General features: G+C 43.7%; 1 protein-coding gene across 3 annotated transcripts in view; it reads left to right on the top strand.

Moving 5' to 3' along the window:
* CNTNAP4 (contactin associated protein family member 4) overlaps nucleotides 1–21493 on the top strand; it is a 401947-nt gene that overhangs the window by 193125 nt on the left and 187329 nt on the right. For all 3 annotated transcript variants that reach the window (XM_056525258.1, XM_056525251.1, XM_056525242.1), the window contains exon 6: nucleotides 1566–1750. In XM_056525258.1, the coding sequence (XP_056381233.1) occupies nucleotides 1566–1750 (185 nt within the window). The remainder of the gene's footprint in view (nucleotides 1–1565; nucleotides 1751–21493) is intronic.

Raw genomic sequence — 21493 nt, 5'->3', positions numbered from 1 at the left:
ACCACCTATAACTTTTTAATTTTTCCGTATATAGGGTGGTATGAGGGCTCATATTTTGTGTCCCCATAGGGGACAATCTATACACAATTTTTATGTCCCCATAGGGGACTAACTATAGCAATCATGTGATTGCTAATACTGTTCAGTGCTATGCATAGGACATAGCACTGATCAGTATTATCGGCTATCTTCTGCTCTAGTCTGCTCGATCTCAGACTAGAGCAGGAGACGCCGGGAGATGGACGGAGGCATGTGAGGGAACCTCTGTCCACCATTAGAGATGATCGGATTGCCGCAGCAGCGCTGCAGGCGATCCGGTCATCAATTTTAACATGTGCATTGCCGCAGATGCTGTGATCTGTACTGATCACGGCATCTGAGGGGTTAATGGCAGACATCCACGTGATCGCGGATGTCGGCCATTACTGACGTGTCCCCGGCTGCTGATGGCAGCCGGAACCTGCCGTGTATGACGCAAGCATCACTCCAATGCTCGCGGTCATACACAGGACGTAAATGTACATCCTGGTGCGCGAAGTACCACCAAACCAGGACGTACATTTACGTCCATGGTCGTTAAGGGGTTAAAGGAAGTTTGTCATCAGTGTCACCTGCACTAACCTGCATTAACCTGTCTGTACAGACAGGAAGTGCAGGTGACACTCATGGAAATGGTACTTACCTTGTCCCATTCTGTGCAGTCATTCTTCGGTAATCTTCTCTAGTATCTTCAGCTCGGGGCCGGCTTAGAGTATGGGCGGAGCTTAGTGATGTCACTAAGAACTGCTGTTCTCTGCTGGGTCTGGCTGCTAGAGAACAGCAGCGGTGATGTCACTAAGCTCCGCCCATGCTACAAGCCTGGCCCGAAGCTGCAAATACTGGAAAATATTACCAAAGAACGACAGCACGGAACGGGACAAGGTAAGTACCGTTGTCATCAGTGTCACCTGCACTACCTGTCTGTACCGACAGGTTAGTGCAGGTGACACTGATGACAGATTTCCTTTAATTTTAAAATTGCTAATTTTTGGTCAATTCATATAGCAGAAAAAAATAAATAGGAAGGGATCAAAAAGTCCCATCAAAACAAAAATTGATAAAAATATAAATAACTACATGTCACAGGGCAAAACTGTCATACAGCCTCACATACGGAAAAATAAAAATGTTATAGGGGTCAGAAGAGGAAAATTGTAAACGTACTAATACAAAAAGATAGTATTTATAAAGTAATAAATGTAACAAAATCTATATAAATTGGGTATCGTTGTAATCCTATGGACCCACAGAAAAAGATAACATGCCCTTTATTTCATTTTAACTGTAAAGTGGACTACATAGAAACAAAATCCCCAAAACGTTGACAACATTTTTCTTAATTATGCCTTAACATGGCCTTGTAGGTGGAAAATTGAAAGATTTATTGCTATTAAAAGGTGAGGAGGAAAAAAAACTAAATGCTAAAAATTACAAATTGCTGTGTTCTCAAGGGGTTAAAGAGAAAATATCATGTGCCCAACCTGTGTTCAGAAACAGATGCTTATTTTTTGTATGTTTCCTTCAAGGAAATTTGCAATTTCATGCCTCTAATCCTCATGTTAATGTATTCCTGGGAAGCTTGCTGGATGACCAGCAGTGGCATTCAGTTGTCATAGAGCGTGTTGGGAGACAAGTCAATTTCACTGTTGACAGGCACGTGCATCACTTCTTCATGAAGGGAGACATCTCGTATTTGGACATTGATTATGAGGTGTGTATTTTGTGTATGTTAAATATGGATGAGAAACTAAAACAAAGCATTAAACGATTAAAACCCTGTCAATATTTACAATATTTTAATCATCACATTTAAAAGTGAAGAAAATAAATGAAGAAATGCATCAATTAAATAGGATCCTTATCAAGAGACTTAATAGAGGAAGGCTGACAGGATATGTGCCCCCAGGTGGTGGGCAATGAGGATGATGTATTTAGCTGCATGTCATTTATGCATTTCTTTTTCTTTTTTTCATTTTAAACATACAAATATCACATGATACACAGATACACAGTCATATAATATACAAAATTAATCTCTTACTCCCATCCCCACCCTTACTCTCCCCTCCCTACCCCTACCACCTGCCGGGGAGAGAGAGAGAGAGAAAAAAATGAATACTGACACGTCTATCTGTTGGAACATAGATCCCCCTACCTATGCCCAAGATCTTTTGAACACTTTTTTCTCTTTTTAAATCCTATAGACCCCCAGTTTACATGATCTTTAACTTTTGAAATTAGATTTACCCAGTTTTTAATAGTTGGTGGATCTTCAGCAGACCATGTCCTCAATATCAAAAGTTTAGCAAGGAAGAATATCTTTAGAAATATTTCATTATATTTCCCATAAGACCCAAATACACCTAAGATAGCAATTAAAAGGAAGTCGTCCAGCTCACCACCGCCGCCTTAGTGCACGGACTCGTGCGAACACCACGAAGACAGGTAAGTAGAAAATTGAAGAATGTCGAGCACAAAAGCACGATGCAAGAAGACTAATGCGACTAAGGTTGCTGAAACTCATCACTCTACTCCATGATCCATGTTGCTGTTTGCTGTGTGAATTCACAATAAATCATCTTCTTGCATCGTGCTTTTGTGCTGGACATTCTTAAATTTTCTAAGATAGCAATTAAGACCGTTCCCTTAACTTTAATCTCAAATTTCCTTTCCAAAGTTCCAAAAATGTACTGCCAAAAGTTACGAATCTTAGGACACTCCCACATCAGATGTAAATATGTTGCGTGTCCCCCCCCCCCCCCCCCCTGCATTTAGGGCAGCTATGCTCTTTTCTACATCCCATTTTCCACAGTTGCATTGGTGAGTAATACAGCCTATAGACAATTTTTTATTGGGTGCATTGAAATTGTTTATTTGAGGAACATCCCACCGTATTCTGAAGAACCTGTTTCCATGTCACCCCATCAATCATCCCAATTTCCCCCTCCCATTTTTCCTTAATTTTTGTTTGAAAATCATCCAAAATTTAATTTAGCAAAATTATATATATCCTTTCCATGTGTCCAGTGCCCACATCAAAGACTCTAAGAAAATCTATTAATTTATGTTATTCAATAGAAAAATATGTTCTTTTTTTCGAACATCTATATGCCTCCATAATCAGTAAATACCAAAACCTGTGTGAATCTAACAAGTTGGACTCTTATTTTAAAACCTCAACATCTTTCATATTCCCATTGTGAAATAGCTGCTGAACAAATTTTACCCCTTTGTAAATCCAAAAGTCCTTACCCAACCCCAAGATAAATTGGTCAAAGTTCCAATTGTCCAATATGTGTGCAAAAGTACAGGTATCCTCTATTTAACAAATTCGTTAATTTCTAACGATAATTTGTTTTCCCTTAGTCCTAACAGTAGCACAGATGGGGTATTCCACCCCCCGCGAACTGGTAGGACAGATGGAAGTTTTATTGAACCTAATTAAACAATCAGTAAGACACACCCACAACCCCCTGTATAAGTAAGAGGGTCATCCTCTGCCTCATTGTGTAGTAACAAGAAGAAAATAACTTAACTAGGGAGGGAAAGTTGTGCTACTGTTAGGACTAAGGGAAAACAAATTATCGTTAGAAATTAACGATTCCCTTACGTCCTAACCAGTAGCACAGATGGGGAAATGGCAAGCAGAAACCCTATGAGGGAGGGCTCTCATGCCTGACGGCAGATAATACTGTCCGTCCAAATGAGGAAAAATCGGCCAATCTACTGTCAAGTCTGTAGTGGGTGATAAATGTGGAGAGTGAACTCCAGGAAGCAGCTTTGCATATATGTTCCAAGGGAACAAGACTCCTTTCCGCAAAGGAGGTAGATACAGACCTGGTGGAATGAGCTTTTACAAACTCAGGAGGCTCCTTACCTTGGGATACCATGGCAATACGAATGGCATCTTTTACCCATCTACTGATGGAGGGCTTTGAAGCTTTAAGACCTCTCTTGGGTCCTGAAAAGAGAATTAGCAGATTTTCATCCTTCCGAAACTCCAAAGATCTTCTTATATAGATCTGGAGACATCTCGAGATATCTAGGCAATGAAGAGCACTATCTTCATTGGAGGATGGAGGAGGAGAAAATACTGGCAGGGATATAACTTGATTTATATTTTGGAATGATGGAACCTTAGGTATAAAGGATGGCATGAATCTGAGTAACACTCGATCCGGCAAAAATTTAGTATATGGTTCAAGTGCCGAGAGCGCTTGAAGTTCCCCAATCCTTTTGGCTGAAGTGATTGCCAGTAAAAAAGTTATTTTAATGGTAACAAACTTCATGTCCACCTCCTCCAAGGGCTCAAAGGGGGGAGATGCTAACCCCTTGAGCACCGTCGATAAGTCCCAAGCTGGGACAGGTTGTATAATTGTAGGTTTTAACCTTGAGGATCCCCTCAAGAATATTTTGACTAGTGGGTCTTGAGACAATGGTTTATTGAGAAAGGCAGAGATGGCTGATACCTGAACTCTGAGTGTGGAAGGAGATAGATTCTTGTCTAATCCCTCCTGGAGAAAGTTGAGGATTGTGGCAACAGCTGGATTCTGTCCAGGTAGTTGTTTCTTGGAGCACCAAGACTGAAAAGTTGTCCAAATTCTTTTATAGGCTCTGTTAGTGGACTCCGCTCTGGAATGCGAGAGGGTATTCAAGACCGCACTAGAAAGCCCTTCTAGATGTGGAAGGGACTGGTCAACCTCCAGGCTGTCAGGTTGAACATTTGAAGATTTGAGCAGCTGTGAGTGTCCCCCGACACTAGTGCTTGCTCTGGGGGAAGCCTCCAGAATTGTCCCCGACTCATTTGCAAGAGTTGGGTAAACCAAGCTCTCTTGGGTCAAAATGGAATTATGGCTATGACAGAGGCTTGGTCCTGCCTGATTTTCATCAATACCCTTGGGATCAAGGAAATTGGAGGGAAGATGTAGGCCAGCCTGAACCTCCATGGGATTGAGAGAGCATCGATTGCTGCTGGGTTGTCTTCCCTGTACAGGGAACAAAATCTCACCACTTTGGTGTTGAACCTTGTTGCCATAAGATCTATTTCTGGCATACCCCACCTGAGTATTATTTGTTTGAACATCTCTGGATGGAGAGACCATTCTCCAGTTGAAAGTCCTCTGCTCAGGCGGTCGGCGATCACATTGAGAGATCCCAGAATGTGAACTGCCGACAGGTGGGTTAGGTTCCTCTCTACCCAATCCAAGATCAGACCCACCTCTCTGAGGAGGCTTTGTGATCGAGTGCCTCCCTGCTTGTTGATGTACAATACAGCCGTCATGCTGTCTGATTGGATCTTTACTGCTTTCCCTTGAAGAAGAGAAGCAAAGTGGAGGAGTGCTAATCTGATGGCTCGAATCTCGAGGAGATTGGAGGTTAACCCTCTCTCCTGAGGAGACCAAGATCCCCGCACTAACAGATCCAAGAGATGCGCTCCCCAACCTACAAGGGACGCGTCGGTAGTAAGCATGATCCAAGGGGGTTGGATCATTGACTTGCCGTCCTCGAGGTGAGACCACCATCTGAGAGAGGACCTGACTCGATAAGACAGGGAGTGGCACTTGTTTAGGCCCGAGGGCCTGAGATTCCAAGTGGCGAGCACCTCTGATTGAAGAGGGCGTAGATGCCAAAGAGCCCAAGGAACCGCATCCACGGTAGCGGACATAAGTCCCAACATCCGCATGAGAGTGCGAATGGAAACTCTCCGGGGTACAGAGAGAAAAAGGGCCAATTCCTGCACCCGAGATTTCCTCTCGGGAGAGAGGTAGAGTGTCATGGAGATTGAGTCGACTATGAAGCCGAGAAACCTCACTGAGGTAGTAGGGAGGAAATTGGATTTGGCCCAATTGACTATCCACCCTAACTGGTGAAGGAAGGATACTGCTAGTTGCAGATGTTGGGACAGGATCGCAGAAGAAGGAGCTCTGAGGAGCCAATCGTCTAGGTAGGGAACGACGCTGAGCCCCTGGAGCCTTAGAGCAGCGACTACCGCTACCACCACTTTGGTAAATGTGTGTGGGGCCGAAGAAATTCCAAACGGGAGGGCTACAAACTGGAGGTGTTTTAGAACTCCCCCTACCTGAACTGCGATCCTTAGATACTTTCTGGATACCGGATGAATAGGAATATGAAGGTAAGCATCCTTTAGATCCAGAGTAGCCAGGTAATCCCCTGGCGAGATGAGGTTGACCACAGATTGAATAGTTTCCATACGAAAGCGTTTGTGCTTAACATACTGATTGAGATATCTCAGATCTATAATCATCCGCCAGTCTCCTGTTACCTTGGGAACTGGGAAGACTGGAGAATAAATTCCTGACCCCCGTTCTGAAAGAGGAACTTCCTCTAAGGCATTCTTCTGGATGTATTCCAGAATGTAGGTTTCTAGCGCCCCCTGTTTGATTGGTGAAAAAACTCTTGTCTCCACATAATTGGATGGGGGAATTGATTCGAGGTCTATCGAATAACCATCCGAGATTAATCTCAGGACCCAAGGATCCTGAATGTGGAGGGACCAGGCGCTTGAAAAGTGGTGAAGACGACCACCAACTGGAATCTGGGGGGCAGGATGGGAAACTGGAAAGGTCACCTCGGCAAGGAACCCAGAGCTTCGTAGAAGCCCGCAGTCAGAGCTTTCTGTTGTCTTTGGAGCCACGGGAGCGTTTTCCGCCCCGGCGTTGATTACCCCATTCTCTCTGAGGCTTAGGCTGGGGGGCTGATCCGCCCCCAGAACGCCGGCCTCGACCACGAAAGGAGGAATAAGGAAGGGACTTGCCTTTCTTGTCAGAAAGTCCCTCCATAATGCGGTCCAGCTCAGCTCCGAAAAGAATGCCGGGTTCGTAAGGCATAGCACATAAGGTGTTCTTGGAAGAGTTGTCAACCTTCCAAGGTTTTAACCATAGAGGACGTCGTCCAGCGGAAGCCAGGGCCATAGACTTGGAGGCCAATTTAAGATGCTGGGTGGAAGCATCGCACAAAAAATCAACGGCCAGATTGGACGTCTTGAAGGATGAAAGAATTTCATCTCTAGGAACCCCCTGGTCCAAATCCGACTGGATGTTGGAAAGACGGGTCTTCAAAAAGTTTGCTACCTCAGAGCAAGTTATCGCCACTGATGCAGACGCAGAAGCAGTGGAGTAGGAGCGCCTCATGGCACAGTCAGCCTTCCGATCCATTGGATCCTGCAAGGAAGACCCATCCTCGGCAGGGACCACTGTCCTCTTGGACAGTTTGGCAACTGCCATGTCAACCTTAGGGACAGGGCCCCAGGAAGAAAGCTGAGATTCCTGTATAGGAAACATGGTCTTAAATCTTTTAGTTAAGACCGGACCCTTTTCTGTTTTTTTCCATTCCGTTCTAAGCACGGACAGAAGGGTATCATCCGCTTTAAAGACCCTAGGTCCCTTAGAGGCGGAGGTAGAGGCTTCCCCGGGATCAACATCCTGGTCCCCCGACCGGATGGATCTCAGAAGACGCTGGGTCTTTTCCAGCGGAAAAAAATAAGATGCAGTGACCTCCTCATCCGAAGAGGAGGACTTGGATTCTTCTCTCTCCTGATTCACAGACATCTCCATTCTGGGAGGTGAAGAAGGTCTGGCGCGTTTCTGAGAGACAACGTGTTTCAGCTCCTCAATAGAGGCTTGCATAGCCGACATGTTAGAGGAGACCCACACATACATATCCTGGACTGTAGGTTCAGTCTGATGGGAAGGTAGAGACTTAGCCCTACAAGGAGGGCACCTGGAAAATTCATAATTATCCTCCAGGGGAGTATTGCAGTCATGGCAAGAGAGGTGCTTGCGCTTGGCGGATCTTTTTGCCAAGCCTTCACGATCCCCTGAGCCCTCGGTCGACATATCTAGGTAAATATGAGAGGAGTGATTAGATAATGTAGCGGCAAGAAAAAATTGCGGCTAGCTAAAATATAATAAAAATACCCAAGTTCTCAGCAAGAGACCAGGTAAGAGAGATAGGGAAACAGTAGTATCCGCAAGGATGCACTACTAAGACTCAAAAAGACAGGACTGTGGAAGTACCAACAGCTCTGCGCTCTAGGAGGCTGAATGGCAGCCTAGGCGGAGTTTAAATATCCTCCTGGCTGGCGCCAAAACAAGACTCCGCCCACAAGGCGGAGTTGCAGAAAGAGAAATCCTGTCTTACAAAAAACAGGAGGAAAAGGAACCCTATTAGTTAGAGGGTTATAGAAGAGGCTCCTCGCTCGGTTTCGCCGCATTATTGGCAAAAACGGCGCAAAAAACCGAGCCGGGAGCGAAAGAGAGAAACAGGAAGTGACGTCAGACGCCGCTGACGCACTTCCGGCCGGGGCCGCGATTGGAGTCGCGGCTCCGAGGATAGGAGCAGATGGGCTCGCAAACTAAGCCCAGAACTGCAAGTAAGAGAAACCCCCCCCCCTCCAACAGGAGTAAGGGGGTCACCATCTGTCCCACTGTCCGGGAGGACAGAAAAAAACACAATGAGGCAGAGGATGACCCTCTTACTTATACAGGGGGTTGTGGGTGTGTCTTACTGATTGTTTAATTAGGTTCAATAAAACTTCCATCTGTCCTACCAGTTCGCGGGGGGTGGAATACCCCATCTGTGCTACTGGTTAGGACGTAAGGGAAGTTTTTAGTTTCTTTCACACTTTGTTGTACATATGTAATATAGCACATTGTCTCACTTGTGAAAGGCACATATAATTATCCACAATTACCTCTAGTGTATCTAAAAAAAAAAAAAAACTCCCTTTGTTTTCCCAGCAAATTTCTAAAACCCAGTTATTCCACCCTTGTTTTAAGTTTTGGAGCTTTGTAGACAAATAATATAGTCTAAAACTAGGGAGAGCCCATCCCCTTCCAGGGGGACCAACTTTGTGTACTTACTCTACCTCTTCCCCACAACATCCTACTCAACATTGCCTCCAACCCAAAAAACTATTTTCCCGATATCCAAACTTTGCATTTCTTTTATTGTCAACCTTCATCTATATACCTTGTTCTATAATAGCAAATACTAAGTTAGAGGAGAACAAGCCATGGGCAGCATAAAATTAGTGCAGGCATCATAATACTGGGACACTATGAATTATACATGAGAGGCAAAGGCGTTTAAGAGTAATCATAATTAAAAATGCCACTGGGGCCTGAGCAACTAGTCCTCGGGGTGGGTCCCAGCAGCTGCTTCCGGCTTAAGTAATGCATCTCACACCGTGTACAAGGACAGACGCATCACTCAAGCTGACCTGGCAGCGGATAGTTGCCAGGACCCTTCCCAGGGACATGTTACCTTGGCCCTGGTGGCATTTCTTAACTATGGCTACTCTGAAATGCCTGAGAATATTAGAGTTATTCATATTGTGCCATGATCGCAATGCCTGCACCAGTTTTATGCTGCCCTCATTTAGTGCCAGGTTCCCTTTAACCCCTTAAGGACCAAGCCCATTTTCACCTTAAGGACCAGAGCGTTTTTTGCACATCTGACCACTGTCACTTTAAGCATTAATAACTCTGGGATGCTTTTACTCATGAATTTGATTCCAAGTTAGTTTTTTCATGACATATTCTACTTTAACATAGCGGTAAAATTTTGTCGACACTTGCATCCTTTCTTGCTGAAAAATTCCCAAATTTCATGAAAAATTTGAAAATTTTGCAATTTTCGAACTTTGAAGCTCTCTGCTTGTAAGGAAAATAGGCATTGCAAATAAATGATATTTTGATTCACATATACAATATGTCTACTTTATGCTTGCATCATAAAGTTGACATGTTTTTACTTTTGGAAGACATCAGAGGGCTTCAAGGTATAGCAGTAATTTTCAAATTTTTCACAAAATTTTCTAAATCTGAATTTTTCAGGGACCAGTTCAGTTTTGATGTGGATTTGAAGGGCCTTCATATTAGAAATACCCCATAAAGGACCCCATTATAAAAACTGCACCCCTCAACGTATTCAAAATGACAATCAGTAAGTGTGTTAACCCTTTAGATATTTCACAGGAATAGTAGCAAATTGAAGGAGAAAATTCAAAATCTGCATTTTTTACACTCGTATGTTCTTGTAGACCCAGTTTTTGAATCTTTATAAAGGGTAAAAGTAGAGAAATCCCCCCAAAATGTGTAACCCAATTTCTCTCGAGTAAGGAAATACCTCATATGTGTATGTCAAGTGTTCGGCGGGCGCAGTAGAGGGCTCAGAAGGGAAGGAGCGACTATGGGATTTTGGAGAGTGAATTTTTCTGAAATGGTTTTTGGGGGGCATGTCACATTTAGGAAGCCCCTATGGTGCCAGAACAGCAAGAAAACCTCACATGGCATACTATTTTGGAAACTACACCCCTCAAGGAACGTAACAAGGGGTCCAGAGAGCCTTAACACCCCACAGGTGTTTGACGACATTTCACTGAAATGCAGTTTTTTTTCCCAAACTTACCATTTTTACAAGAGGTAATAGGAGACAATGCCCCCCAAAATGTGTAACCCCGTTTCTTCTGTGTATGGAAATACCCCATATGTGGATGTAAAGTGCTCTGTGGGCGAACTACAATGCTCAGAAGAGAAGGAGCGCCATTGGGATTTTGGAGAGAGAATTTGGTTGGAATGAAGGTCAGGGATCATGTGCTTTACAAAGCCCCCCGTGGTGCCAGAACAGTGGACTCCCCCCACATGTGACCCTATTTCGGAAACTACACCCTTCAAGGAATGTAATAAGGGGTGCAGTGAGCATTTACACCCCACTTTGACAGATCTTTGGAACAGTGGGCTGTGCAAATGAAAAATTAGATTTTTCATTTTTGCGGACAACTGTTCAAAAAATCTGTCAGACACCTGTGGGGCGTAAATGCTCACTGTACCCCTTATTACATTATGTGAGCGGTGTAGTTTTCAAAATGGGGTCACATGTGGGTGTTTTTTTTTTGTGTTTATGTCAGAACCGCTGTAACGATCAGCCACCCCTGTGCAAATCACCTCAAATGAACATGGTGCTCTCACTCCTGAGCCTTGTTATGCGCCCGCAGTGCATTTTATGTCCACATATGGGGTATTTCCATACTCAGGAGAAATTGCCTTACAAATTTTGGGGGTCTTTTTTTCCTTTTGCATCTTGTGAAAATGAAAAGTATGGGGCAACCCCAGCATGTTAGTGTAAAAAATGTAAAAACATTTTTACAATGACAGCTGGTATAGACCCCAACTTCACCTTTTCATAAGGGGTAAAAGGAGAAAAAGCCCCCCAAAATTTATTAGGCAATTTCTCCTGAGTACGAAAATACCCCATATGTGGCCCTAAACTGTTTCCTTGAAATACGACAGGGCTCCGAAGTGAGAGAGCGCCATGCACATTTGAGGACTAAATAAGGGATTTGCATGAGGACGGAACCGGATGCAAGAATTAGACTTGCCTCCGATACCAAAAATACCCTATGGCAGGGTTTCCCAAACAGGGTGCCTCCAACTGTAGCAAAACTTCCAGCATGCCTGGAAAGTCAATCGCTGTCCGGCAATACTGCGAGTTGTCTTGCAACAGCTGGATTCTCCGTTTTGGAAACAGTGTCATACGAGAAATGTTTTATTCTTATTTGGGGGGGGGGGTGAGGGGGGGGCTGTGTAGGGGTATGTGTATATGTAGTGTTTTACTTTTTATTTTGTGTAATATAGTATAGTGTAGTGTTTTTAGGGTACACTCACATGACCGGGGTCTACAGAGAGCTTTCCGCTGAGAGTTTGAGCTGCGGCGGAAAACTTGCTGCAACTCAAACTTGTATCATGAAGTTCGCTGTAGACCCCCGTCCGTGTGAATGTACCTTGTACATTCACATGGGAGGGGGGGTGTCAAACCTCCAGCTGTTGAAAAACTACCACAACCAGCATGCCCTTTGGCTGTCCGTGCATGCTGGGGGTTGAAGTTATGCAACAGCTGAAGGCACACTGGTTGCAAAACACAGTTTGTTACTTAACTCAGTGTTTCGCAACCAGTGTGCCTCCAGCTGTTGCAGAACTGCAACTCCCTACATGTACAGTCTATCAGTGCATGCTGGGAGTTGTAGTTTGAAACAGCTGGAGACACACTGGTTGCGAAACCCGAGTTAGGTAACAAACTTCGCAACCAGTGATCCTTCAGCCGTTGCAAAAACTACAACTCTCAGCATGCAGTGACAACTGAGGGCATGCTGGGACTTGTAGTTATGCAACAGCTGGAGGCATACTGGTTGCAAAACACTGAGTTTGTTACTTAACTCAGTGTTTCCCAAAAATGGTGCCTCCAGCTGTTGCAAAACTACAACTCCCAGCATGCACAGACCACCGGAAGACATGTTGGAAGTTAGTTTTGCAACATCTGGAGGGTCACAGTTTGGTGACCACTGTGCAGTGGTGTCCAAGCTGTAGCCCTCCAAATGTTGCAAAACTTCAACTCCAAGCATACCCAGACTGTCCAGGCATGCTCGGAGTTGTAGTGCTGCAAAATCTGAAGGGCCACATGTTACAGAACTACAACTCCCAGCATGCCTGGACTGTCTGGGCATGTTGGGAGTTGTAGTTTTGCAACATCTGTAAGAGCACAGTTTGGACACCACTGCACAGTGGTCTCCAAACTGTGGGCCTCCAGATGTTGCAAAACTACAACTCCCAGCATGCCCAGACAGTCCAGGCATGCTGGGAGTTGTAGTTCTGTAACATGTGGCCCTTCAGATTTTGCAGCACTACAACTCCCAGCATGCCTGGACAGTCTGGGTTGTAGTTTGGCAACTCCTGGAACGCAGCAGTGAAGATCACTTACCGCTGATCTTCACAGCTCTGTCCGCCGCTGCCTCCGCCGGTCCCGCGCTGTCTGTCCGGTACCGCCGCAGGTCCCGCTGCGATCGCTGGCCCTGGGACATGATCCACCATCTTCCCCACGCTCTGCCCCGACATCCAGGGGCGGGGCAGAGCGGGAATTTCACCTTTAACCTCCCGCGATGTCCCGATCAGCTAGAACGTGAGCGGAGGTCCCCTTACCTGCCTCCGTCGTGTTCGATCGGCGACTGATTGCTCCAAGCCTGAAATCCATGCTTATCTTTGCTGTGTCAATGCACGGCAATGATCTTTGTAGCAGATTAGTGTATGCAGTGTAATAGCCACTAGGGGGGCTATAACATTGCAAAGAAAAAAAAAAACGGGAAAAAAAAGTTAATAAAGATCATTTAACCCCTTCCCTAATAAAAGTAAGAATCACCCCCCTTTTCCCATAAAAAAAAACCTGTGTACATAAAAATAAACATATGTGGTATCGACGCGTGCAGAAATGTCTGAACTATAAAAATATATAATTAATTAAACGGTCAATGGCGTACGCGCAAAAAAATTCCAAAGTCCAAAATAGCGTATTTTTGGTCACTTTTTATATCATGAAAGAATTTATAAAAAGCGATCAAAAAGTCCAATCAATAAAAATGGTACCAATAAAAACTTCAGATCACGCGCAAAAAATTAGCCCTCAAACCGGCCCGTACGTGAAAGAATAAAAAAATTATAGGTGTCCGAAGATGACAATTTTAAACGTTTACATTTCCTGCATGTAGTTATGATTTTTTTCAGAAGTACGACAAAATCAAACTTATATAAGTAGGGTATCATTTTAATCATATGGACCTACAGAATAAAGATGTAATTTTTACCAAAAATGCACAGCGTAGAAATGGAAGCCCCCAAAATTTACAAAATGGCATTTTTTCTTCAATTTTGTCGCACAATTAATTTTTTTTCCGCTTCGTCGTGGATATTTTGGTAAAATGACTAATGTCACTGCAAAGAAGAATTGGTGGCGCAACAAATAAGGAATTTTAATATGGAATTTTAGGTGCAAAATTTTAAGTGTTAAGATTTTTAGAAGGAGATGAGGAAAAAATGAAAATGAAGAAACGGAAAAACCTTGCGTCCTTAAGGGGTTAATAGATGAACAGAAAATGTGCAATTTGCATCAACTCGAAAGTAGACAGGTGCATAAATTTGGGTCCTCTTGTCATTTTGTTGATTTGAACACCTGTAACTACCTTGTATTGATTAATTGGAACACAAAAAAAGCTTTGGTGAGATCATTTACCATTGAACTTCATAGACAGGTGCATCCAATCAGGCGAAAAAGGATTTAAGGTGGACAATTGCAAGCTGCTGTTCTCTTTGACTCTCCTTTGAAGAGTGGCAACATGGGCCTTTTAACCCCTTGCCGCAAATGGACGTACATTCGCATCCATTTGCGGCTCCGGAGGTATGACGCGCACTCAGCAGGTGAGCGTGCATCATACCCGGTGGGTATGATGTCAGCATTAATGGGCTGATGTCAGCATTAACCCTTTAGACGCGGCGATCAAGTAAACAAAAGTAAAAATTGCAGATTAGCTCAGTGGTGCTGTTCGGGACTGCCACGGTGAAATCATGGCATCCCAAACAGCTTGCAGGATGTGAGGAGGATCCCTACCTGCCTCCTCACTGTCTGATCGCCGAATGACTTTTCTGTGCCTGAGATTGCATGGCAGTGAGTGAACTGTGTAAGAGATTAGTGTATGCAATGTTATAGCCCCCTGTGATTGCAATTTAACCCCTTCCCTAATAAAAGTTCAAATCACCTCCTTTAACCCCTTAACGACGCAGGACGTATATTTACGTCGATCGCAGCGATGTGCGGTATTAACCCTTTAGAAGCGGCGGTCAAAGCTGACCGCCGCTTCTAAAGTGAAACTGAAAGTATCCCGGCTGCTCAGTCGGGCTGTTCGGGACCGCCGTGGTGAAATCGCAGCGTCCCGAACAGCTGATCGGACACCGGGAGGGCTCTTACCTGCCTCCTCGGTGTCTGATCGACGAATGACTGCTCCGTGCCTGAGATCCAGGCAGGAGCAGTCAAGAGTCGATAATGCTGATCACAGGCGTGTTAATATACGCCTGTGATCATGATGAGAGATCAGTGTGTGCAGTGTTATAGCCGCTAAAAATTACTATTTTTTTTTTCAATGTTGCCCCACAAATATTTTTTTTCTGGTTTTGCTGTAGATTTTGTGGTGAAATTATGAAAAGTATTACATAGTTAAATTGTTGGCGCAAAGAACAAACCCTCATATGGATTTTAGGTGGAAAATTTAAAGTGTTAAAAAAAAGTGCCCAAATGAAAAATCACCAAAGAGGGAAGGGAGTTAAGGGGTTAATAGATTTAGAATAGAATTAAGGGTTAATAAAACAGCTCTCAAATTACCCAAAAGCAAAGATTGTTTAACATTATGGTTTTAGGGGAAGGCTACAAAATGCTATTGCAGAGCTTTAAAGAGGTATCCAGGGGGGGAAAAAAACTTTTTTTTATGTGTCAACTGGCTCCAGAAAGTTAAACAGATTTGTAAATTTCTTCTATTAAAAAATCATCCAATAATTATCAGCTGCTGAAGTTGAGTTGTTTTTTTCTGTCTGGCAACATTGCTCTCTGCTGACATCTCTGTTTGTCTCGGGAACTGCACAGAGTAGAAGAGGTTTGCTAATGGGATTTGCTTCTACTCTGGATAGTTCCCGAGACAGGTGTCATCAGAGAGCACTTAGAAAGAAAAGAACAAATCAACTTCAGCAGCTCATAAGTACTGAAAGGATTAAGATTTTTTAATAGAAGTTATTTGCAAATCTGTTTAACTTTCTGGAGCCAGTTGATATATATATAAAAAAAGTTTTTCCCTGGATAACCCCTTTAAGCTATCAGTATCCACTGTGAGAAGCAGAGTGAGAAAATGGAAGACCGTGGGCACAGTTCTTGTTAAGGGACAGAAAAGGTAGGCCAAGTATAATATCTAAAAGGCAAAAAATGATGTGAAAAGTTAATAATGCCTCAAAGACCACCTCCAAAGATTTACAACATTATATTGCTGCAGATGGTGTCACTGTGCATCGTTCAACAATTCACCGCACTTTGCACAAAGAGAAGCTGTATGGGAGAATGATGCTGAAGAAGCCTTTTCTGCACACACATTCCACAAACAGAGTCGCGTGTGGTAGGCAAATGCACATTAGGACAAGCCAGCTTCATTTTGGAAGACGGTGCTGTAGATTGATAAAACAAAGTTTGAGTTTTTTGATAAAAATAAGGGGCAATATGTATGGTATGAAAAGAACACAACTTTCCAAGATAAACACTTGCTACCCACAGTAAAATTTGGTGGAGGTTCCATCATACTGTGGGGCTGTGTAGCCAGTGCCAGTACTTGGAGTCTTGTTTAAGTTTAGGGTCGCATGGATTCCACTCAATATCAGTAAATACTTGAGAATAGTGTAAAGGAATCAGTCACAAAGTTGAAATTACACCTAGATATTTCAACAAGACAACGACTCACAACACACTCAAAATCTACTCTGATATTTATGCAGAGGAACAAGTACAATGTTCTGGAAGGACCATCCCAGTCCCCAGACCTGAATATAATTGACAAGCTGTGGTGTGATGTGAATCACACTGTCCATGCTCGGCAACCATCAAGCCTAACTGAACCGGAGATGGAAGGAGGAATGGTCCAAAATCCCTTCATCCAGAATCCAGACACTCATTGAAGGATATAGGAAGCATCTAGAGGCCGTTATTTCTGTTAAAGGAGGCTCAACTAAATATTGATATGATATTTCTGTTGGGGTGCCCAAATTTATGCACCTGTCTACTTTCGTTTTGATGCATATTGCAGATTTTCTGTTCGTTCGATAGACCTCATTACACTACTGAAATATTACTGTGTCTTTTGGATATTTTATAGCGAAAAACTGAATTGCTGATCCAAACACCCAATAATTTTTTAATGAGAATCATGGAAATTGTCAGGGGTGCCAAGACTTGCATGCAAATGTATATACTCTTCTATTATTAAACTTTAGCCACTTAACTTGGCGACAGCCCCTTAGTTCTGCATTATTTCAGACTAAATTTACACAGTCTGGTAAAACATTCTATTCCTTTGGAGCTTGAAATGTTTCTTTTGAAAGTGTGGACAAATGAAAGATTGATTCAAAATCTGAAAATCTTTATTCCCAAAGGATATTCATAGTGAGATAGGAAGCTGAGAAATGAGACGATTTGTTTTGTCAAGGTCCTCTCATTGGAGAAGGAGTACTCACTTGTGATCTTTTTATGGAAAATAAGCTAGATGCTTTGCACTAGACATGTGCAATTCGGTTCGGCACGAATGTCTAAATTAACGAATTTTACAGTTTTCGTGCATTCGGACCCATCCGAATGCACGAAAACATATTTTGAACATTCCCGAATAGCCACGATAATACGAATAGCAAAGTAACGAATACATTCGTTATTTCCCGACCTGTAAATAACGAATGCATTCGTTATCCATAAACGACGTGAAGAATTAATTCTGATAACAAAGTTAATAAAAAGGATACAGATAGTTTGATTTTTCGGATACATTCGGTATTCGGGTACATTCGGTAAATCTTTTTATTCTATTTTGGACTTTAGCGATCCTAATAAATAATGGAGATACCTTTTTTATTAAAATTTCGTAGGGTATCATAAAAAAATCATAATAAAAAAGATACAGTGGTGATGGAAAAAATTGTATCTAATGAAATGTATGATTTTTATTATGAAATGTTTATTCATTTTTAAACAGGGATCAATTTATGTGAGCGGGTAAAGCACTAAAAATGTAGCCGACAATAGTAAAAATGTAGTGTGTGCGTGTTTTTCACTTTTTTTTAAACATTTTTTAGGTAGCACTACTACTCCCAGCATGGAACACACTCTTCCATGATGGGAGTAGTAGTTACCTGTACTAATTGACAGATTGCAGGGGTCCCTTGCGATCCTCTTGTATAATGTACAGATGCGGCGGCCGCTCTTCTCTGGTCCCTGCACTCACGTATATATACACATATTCATATTTCCCGCAGAGCTGTGATTGGCCAGATGGTTCCAGCCAATCACAGCTCTCTGTGAGAAATAGGAATATGTGTATATATACGGCCGTGCAGGGGACCATAGAAGAGCAGCCGCCGCATTCATACATTATACTGGAGGATCACAGCGGGTGTCAGGAGTGATACCCGCAGTGATCTTCCCTTTACTACAAGTACTACCACTCCCAACATGGAGTACACTCTGCTCCATGCTGGGAACTGTAGTACCTGTATTAATAGACAGATCGCAGCGGGTGTCAGAAGTTACACTCGCTGCCATATGTCTATTAATGCAGGTACTACAGCTCCCAGCATGGAGCAGAGTGTACTCCATGTTGGGAGTGGTAGTACTTGTAGTAAGGGACAGATCCCAGGGATGTCACTCCTCCTGACACCGCTGCGATCGTCCTTATGTGAATGTCGGGATCAGCTGTTCTCAGGGCTACAGAGCCGGGAGAACAGCTGACGCTGAGCCGTAGGTATACATCGTATATCTACTGCCCAGCAAGAACTTACAGTGAGCCTGCAATGTGTATATACAGTATACACATTGCTGGCTCACTTAACCCCTTGCTGAGCTGTGCGCTATGCGGAAGCCCAACAAGGGAAGAGTTAACTTACACTGCTGGACAGTGTAAGTTAACCCTTTGGGCGGTATACACAATATACAGCTATCTATAGATAGCTGTATACAGTGTATACAGAAGATGTAGTCCAGCTTACTTCCCTGAGTCCCGGGCCGGGTTCGTGTAGCTCCGCCCCCTAGTGATGACGTCATTAGGGGGCGGAGCTACAGAAGGGAACAAGACTAGTTAATCTGAAGCTCTGTTCACATTGTACGTTTTGTATAATGTGAACAGACCCTTCTGGCAGTGTCTACCCAGACAGGGAGACTCCAGCTGTTGCTAAACTACAACTCCCAGCATGCCCAGACAGCCAAAGGCTGTCTGGGCATGCTGGGAGTTGTAGTTATGCACCAATTGGTGGCTCCCTGTTCGGGTAGACATTGCATCATGGGTGCTCTCCCCAGCGGACTGCGCCAAAAATGTCATAACCAATTTTTTGTGTTTTTTTCTTCTCTTTTCAGATCCGTGTATGCAGAGGATTACTGCGGATTCGATGGATTACGGCGGATTATTTATTTTTTCCTCTAATAAAATGGTTAACGAGGGCTGTGGGGGAGTGTTTTTTTAAATAAAATAATTTTTCCAATGTGTTGTGTTTTTTTTATTTTTTTATTGAATTTTCAGGGTTAGTAGTGGAAGCTGTCTTATTGACGGAATCCATTACTAGGCCAGGGCTTAGTGCTAGCCCCAAAAACAGCTAGCGCTAACCCCCAATTATTACCCCGGTACCCACCGCTACAGGGGTGCCGGGAAGAGCCGGTACCAACAGGCCCGGAGCGTCAAAATGGCGCTCCTGGGCCTAGGCGGTAACAGGCTGGCGTTATTTAGGCTGGGGAGGGCCAGTAACAATGGTCCTCGCCCACCCTGGTAACGTCAGGCTGTTGCTGTTTGGTTGGTATTGTGCTGAGAATGAAAATACGGGGAACCCTATGCGTTTTTTTTAAAATTTTTTTTATTTAAATAAAAAAAAAAACGCATAGGGTTCCCCGTATTTTCATTCTCAGCACAATACCAACCAAACAGCAACAGCCTGACGTTACCAGGGTGGGTGAGGACCATTGTTACTGGCCCTCCCCAGCCTCAATAACGCCAGCCTGTTACCGCCTAGGCCCAGGAGCGCCATTTTGACGCTCCGGGCCTGTTGGTACCGGCTCTTCCCGGCACCCCTGTGGCGGTGGGTACCGGGGTAATAATTGGGGGTTAGTGCTAGCTGTTTTTGGGGCTAGCACTAAGCCCTGGCCTAGTAATGGATTCCGTCAATAAGACAGCGTCCACTACTAACCTTGAAAATTCAATAAAAAAAAAAAAACACAACACATTGGAAAAATTATTTTATTTAAAAAAACACTCCCCCACAGCCCTCGTTAACCATTTTATTAAAGGAAAAAAATAAATAATCTGCCGTAATCCATCGAATCCGCAGTAATCCTCTGCATACACGGATCTGAAAAGAGAAGAAAAAAAACACATAAAATTGGTTATGACATTTTTTGGAGCTGTCCGCTGGGGAGAGCACCCATGATGCAATGTCTACCCAAACAGGGAGCCACCAATTGGTGCAAAACTATAACTCCCAGCATGCCCAGACAGCCTTTGGCTGTCTGGGCATGCTGGGAGTTGTAGTTTAGCAACAGCTGGAGTCTCCATGTCTGGGTAGACACTGCCAGAAGGGTCTGTTCACATTATACATAACGTACAATGTGAACAGAGCTTCAGATTAACTAGTCTTGTTCCTTTCTGTAGCTCCGCCCCCTAATGACGTCATCACTAGGGGGCGGAGCTACACGAACCCAGCCCGGGACTCGAGGGAAGTAAGCTGGACTTCGTCTTCTGTATACACTGTATACAGCTATCTATAGATAGCTGTATAAAGTGTATACCGCCCAAAGGGTTAACCTACACTGTCCAGCAGTGTAAGTTAACTCTTCCCTTGCTGGGCTTGCGCATAGCGCACAGCTCAGCAAGGGGTTAAGTGAGCCAGCAATGTGTATACTGTATATACACATTGCAGGCTCACTGTAAGTTCTTGCTGGGCAGTAGATATACGATGTATACCTACGGCTCAGCGTCAGCTGTTCTCGAGAACAGCTGATCCCGACATTCACATCAGGAGGATCGCAGCGGGTGTCAGGAGAAGTGACATCCCTGGGATCTGTCCCTTACTGCAGGTACTAATACTCCCAACATGGAGCACACTCTGCTCCATGCTGGGAGCTGTAGTACCTGCATTAATAGACATATGGCAGCGAGTGTAAATCCTGACACCCGCTGCGATCTATCTATTAATGCAGGTACTACAGCTCCCAGCATGGAGCAGAGTGTACTCCATGTTGGGAGTGGTAGTACTTGTAGTAAAGGGAAGATCACTGCGGGTATCACTCCTGACACCCGCTGTGATCCTCCAGTATAATGTATGAATGCGGCGGCCGCTCTTCTATGGTCCCCTGCATGGCCGTATATATACACATATTCCTATTTCTCACAGAGAGCTGTGATTGGCTGGAACCATCTGGCCAATCACAGCTCTGCGGGAAATATGAATATGTGTATATATACGTGAGTGCAGGGGACCATAGAAGAGCAGCCGCCGCATCTGTACAAGAGGATCGCAAGGGACCCCTGTGATCTGTCAATTAGTACAGGTAACTACTACTCCCATCATGGAAGAGTGTGTTCCATGCTGGGAGTAGTAGTACTACCTAAAAAATGTTTTTAAAAAAAAGTGAAAAACACGCACACACTACATTTTTATTATTGCCGGCTCCATTTTTTGTGCTTTACCCGCTCACATAAATTGATCCCTGTTTAAAAATGAATAAACATTTCATAATAAAAAAGATACATTTCGTTAGATACAATTTTTTCCATCACCACTGTATCTTTTTTATTATGATTTTTTTATGATACCCTGCGAAATTTTAA

This window comes from Hyla sarda, chromosome 1 (assembly GCF_029499605.1).
Source record: "Hyla sarda isolate aHylSar1 chromosome 1, aHylSar1.hap1, whole genome shotgun sequence".
In the NCBI taxonomy this organism is placed as follows: Eukaryota; Metazoa; Chordata; class Amphibia; order Anura; family Hylidae; genus Hyla; species Hyla sarda.
The sequence above is the reverse complement of the archived record's forward strand: the minus strand, read 5'-3'. Positions and strand labels throughout refer to the sequence as shown.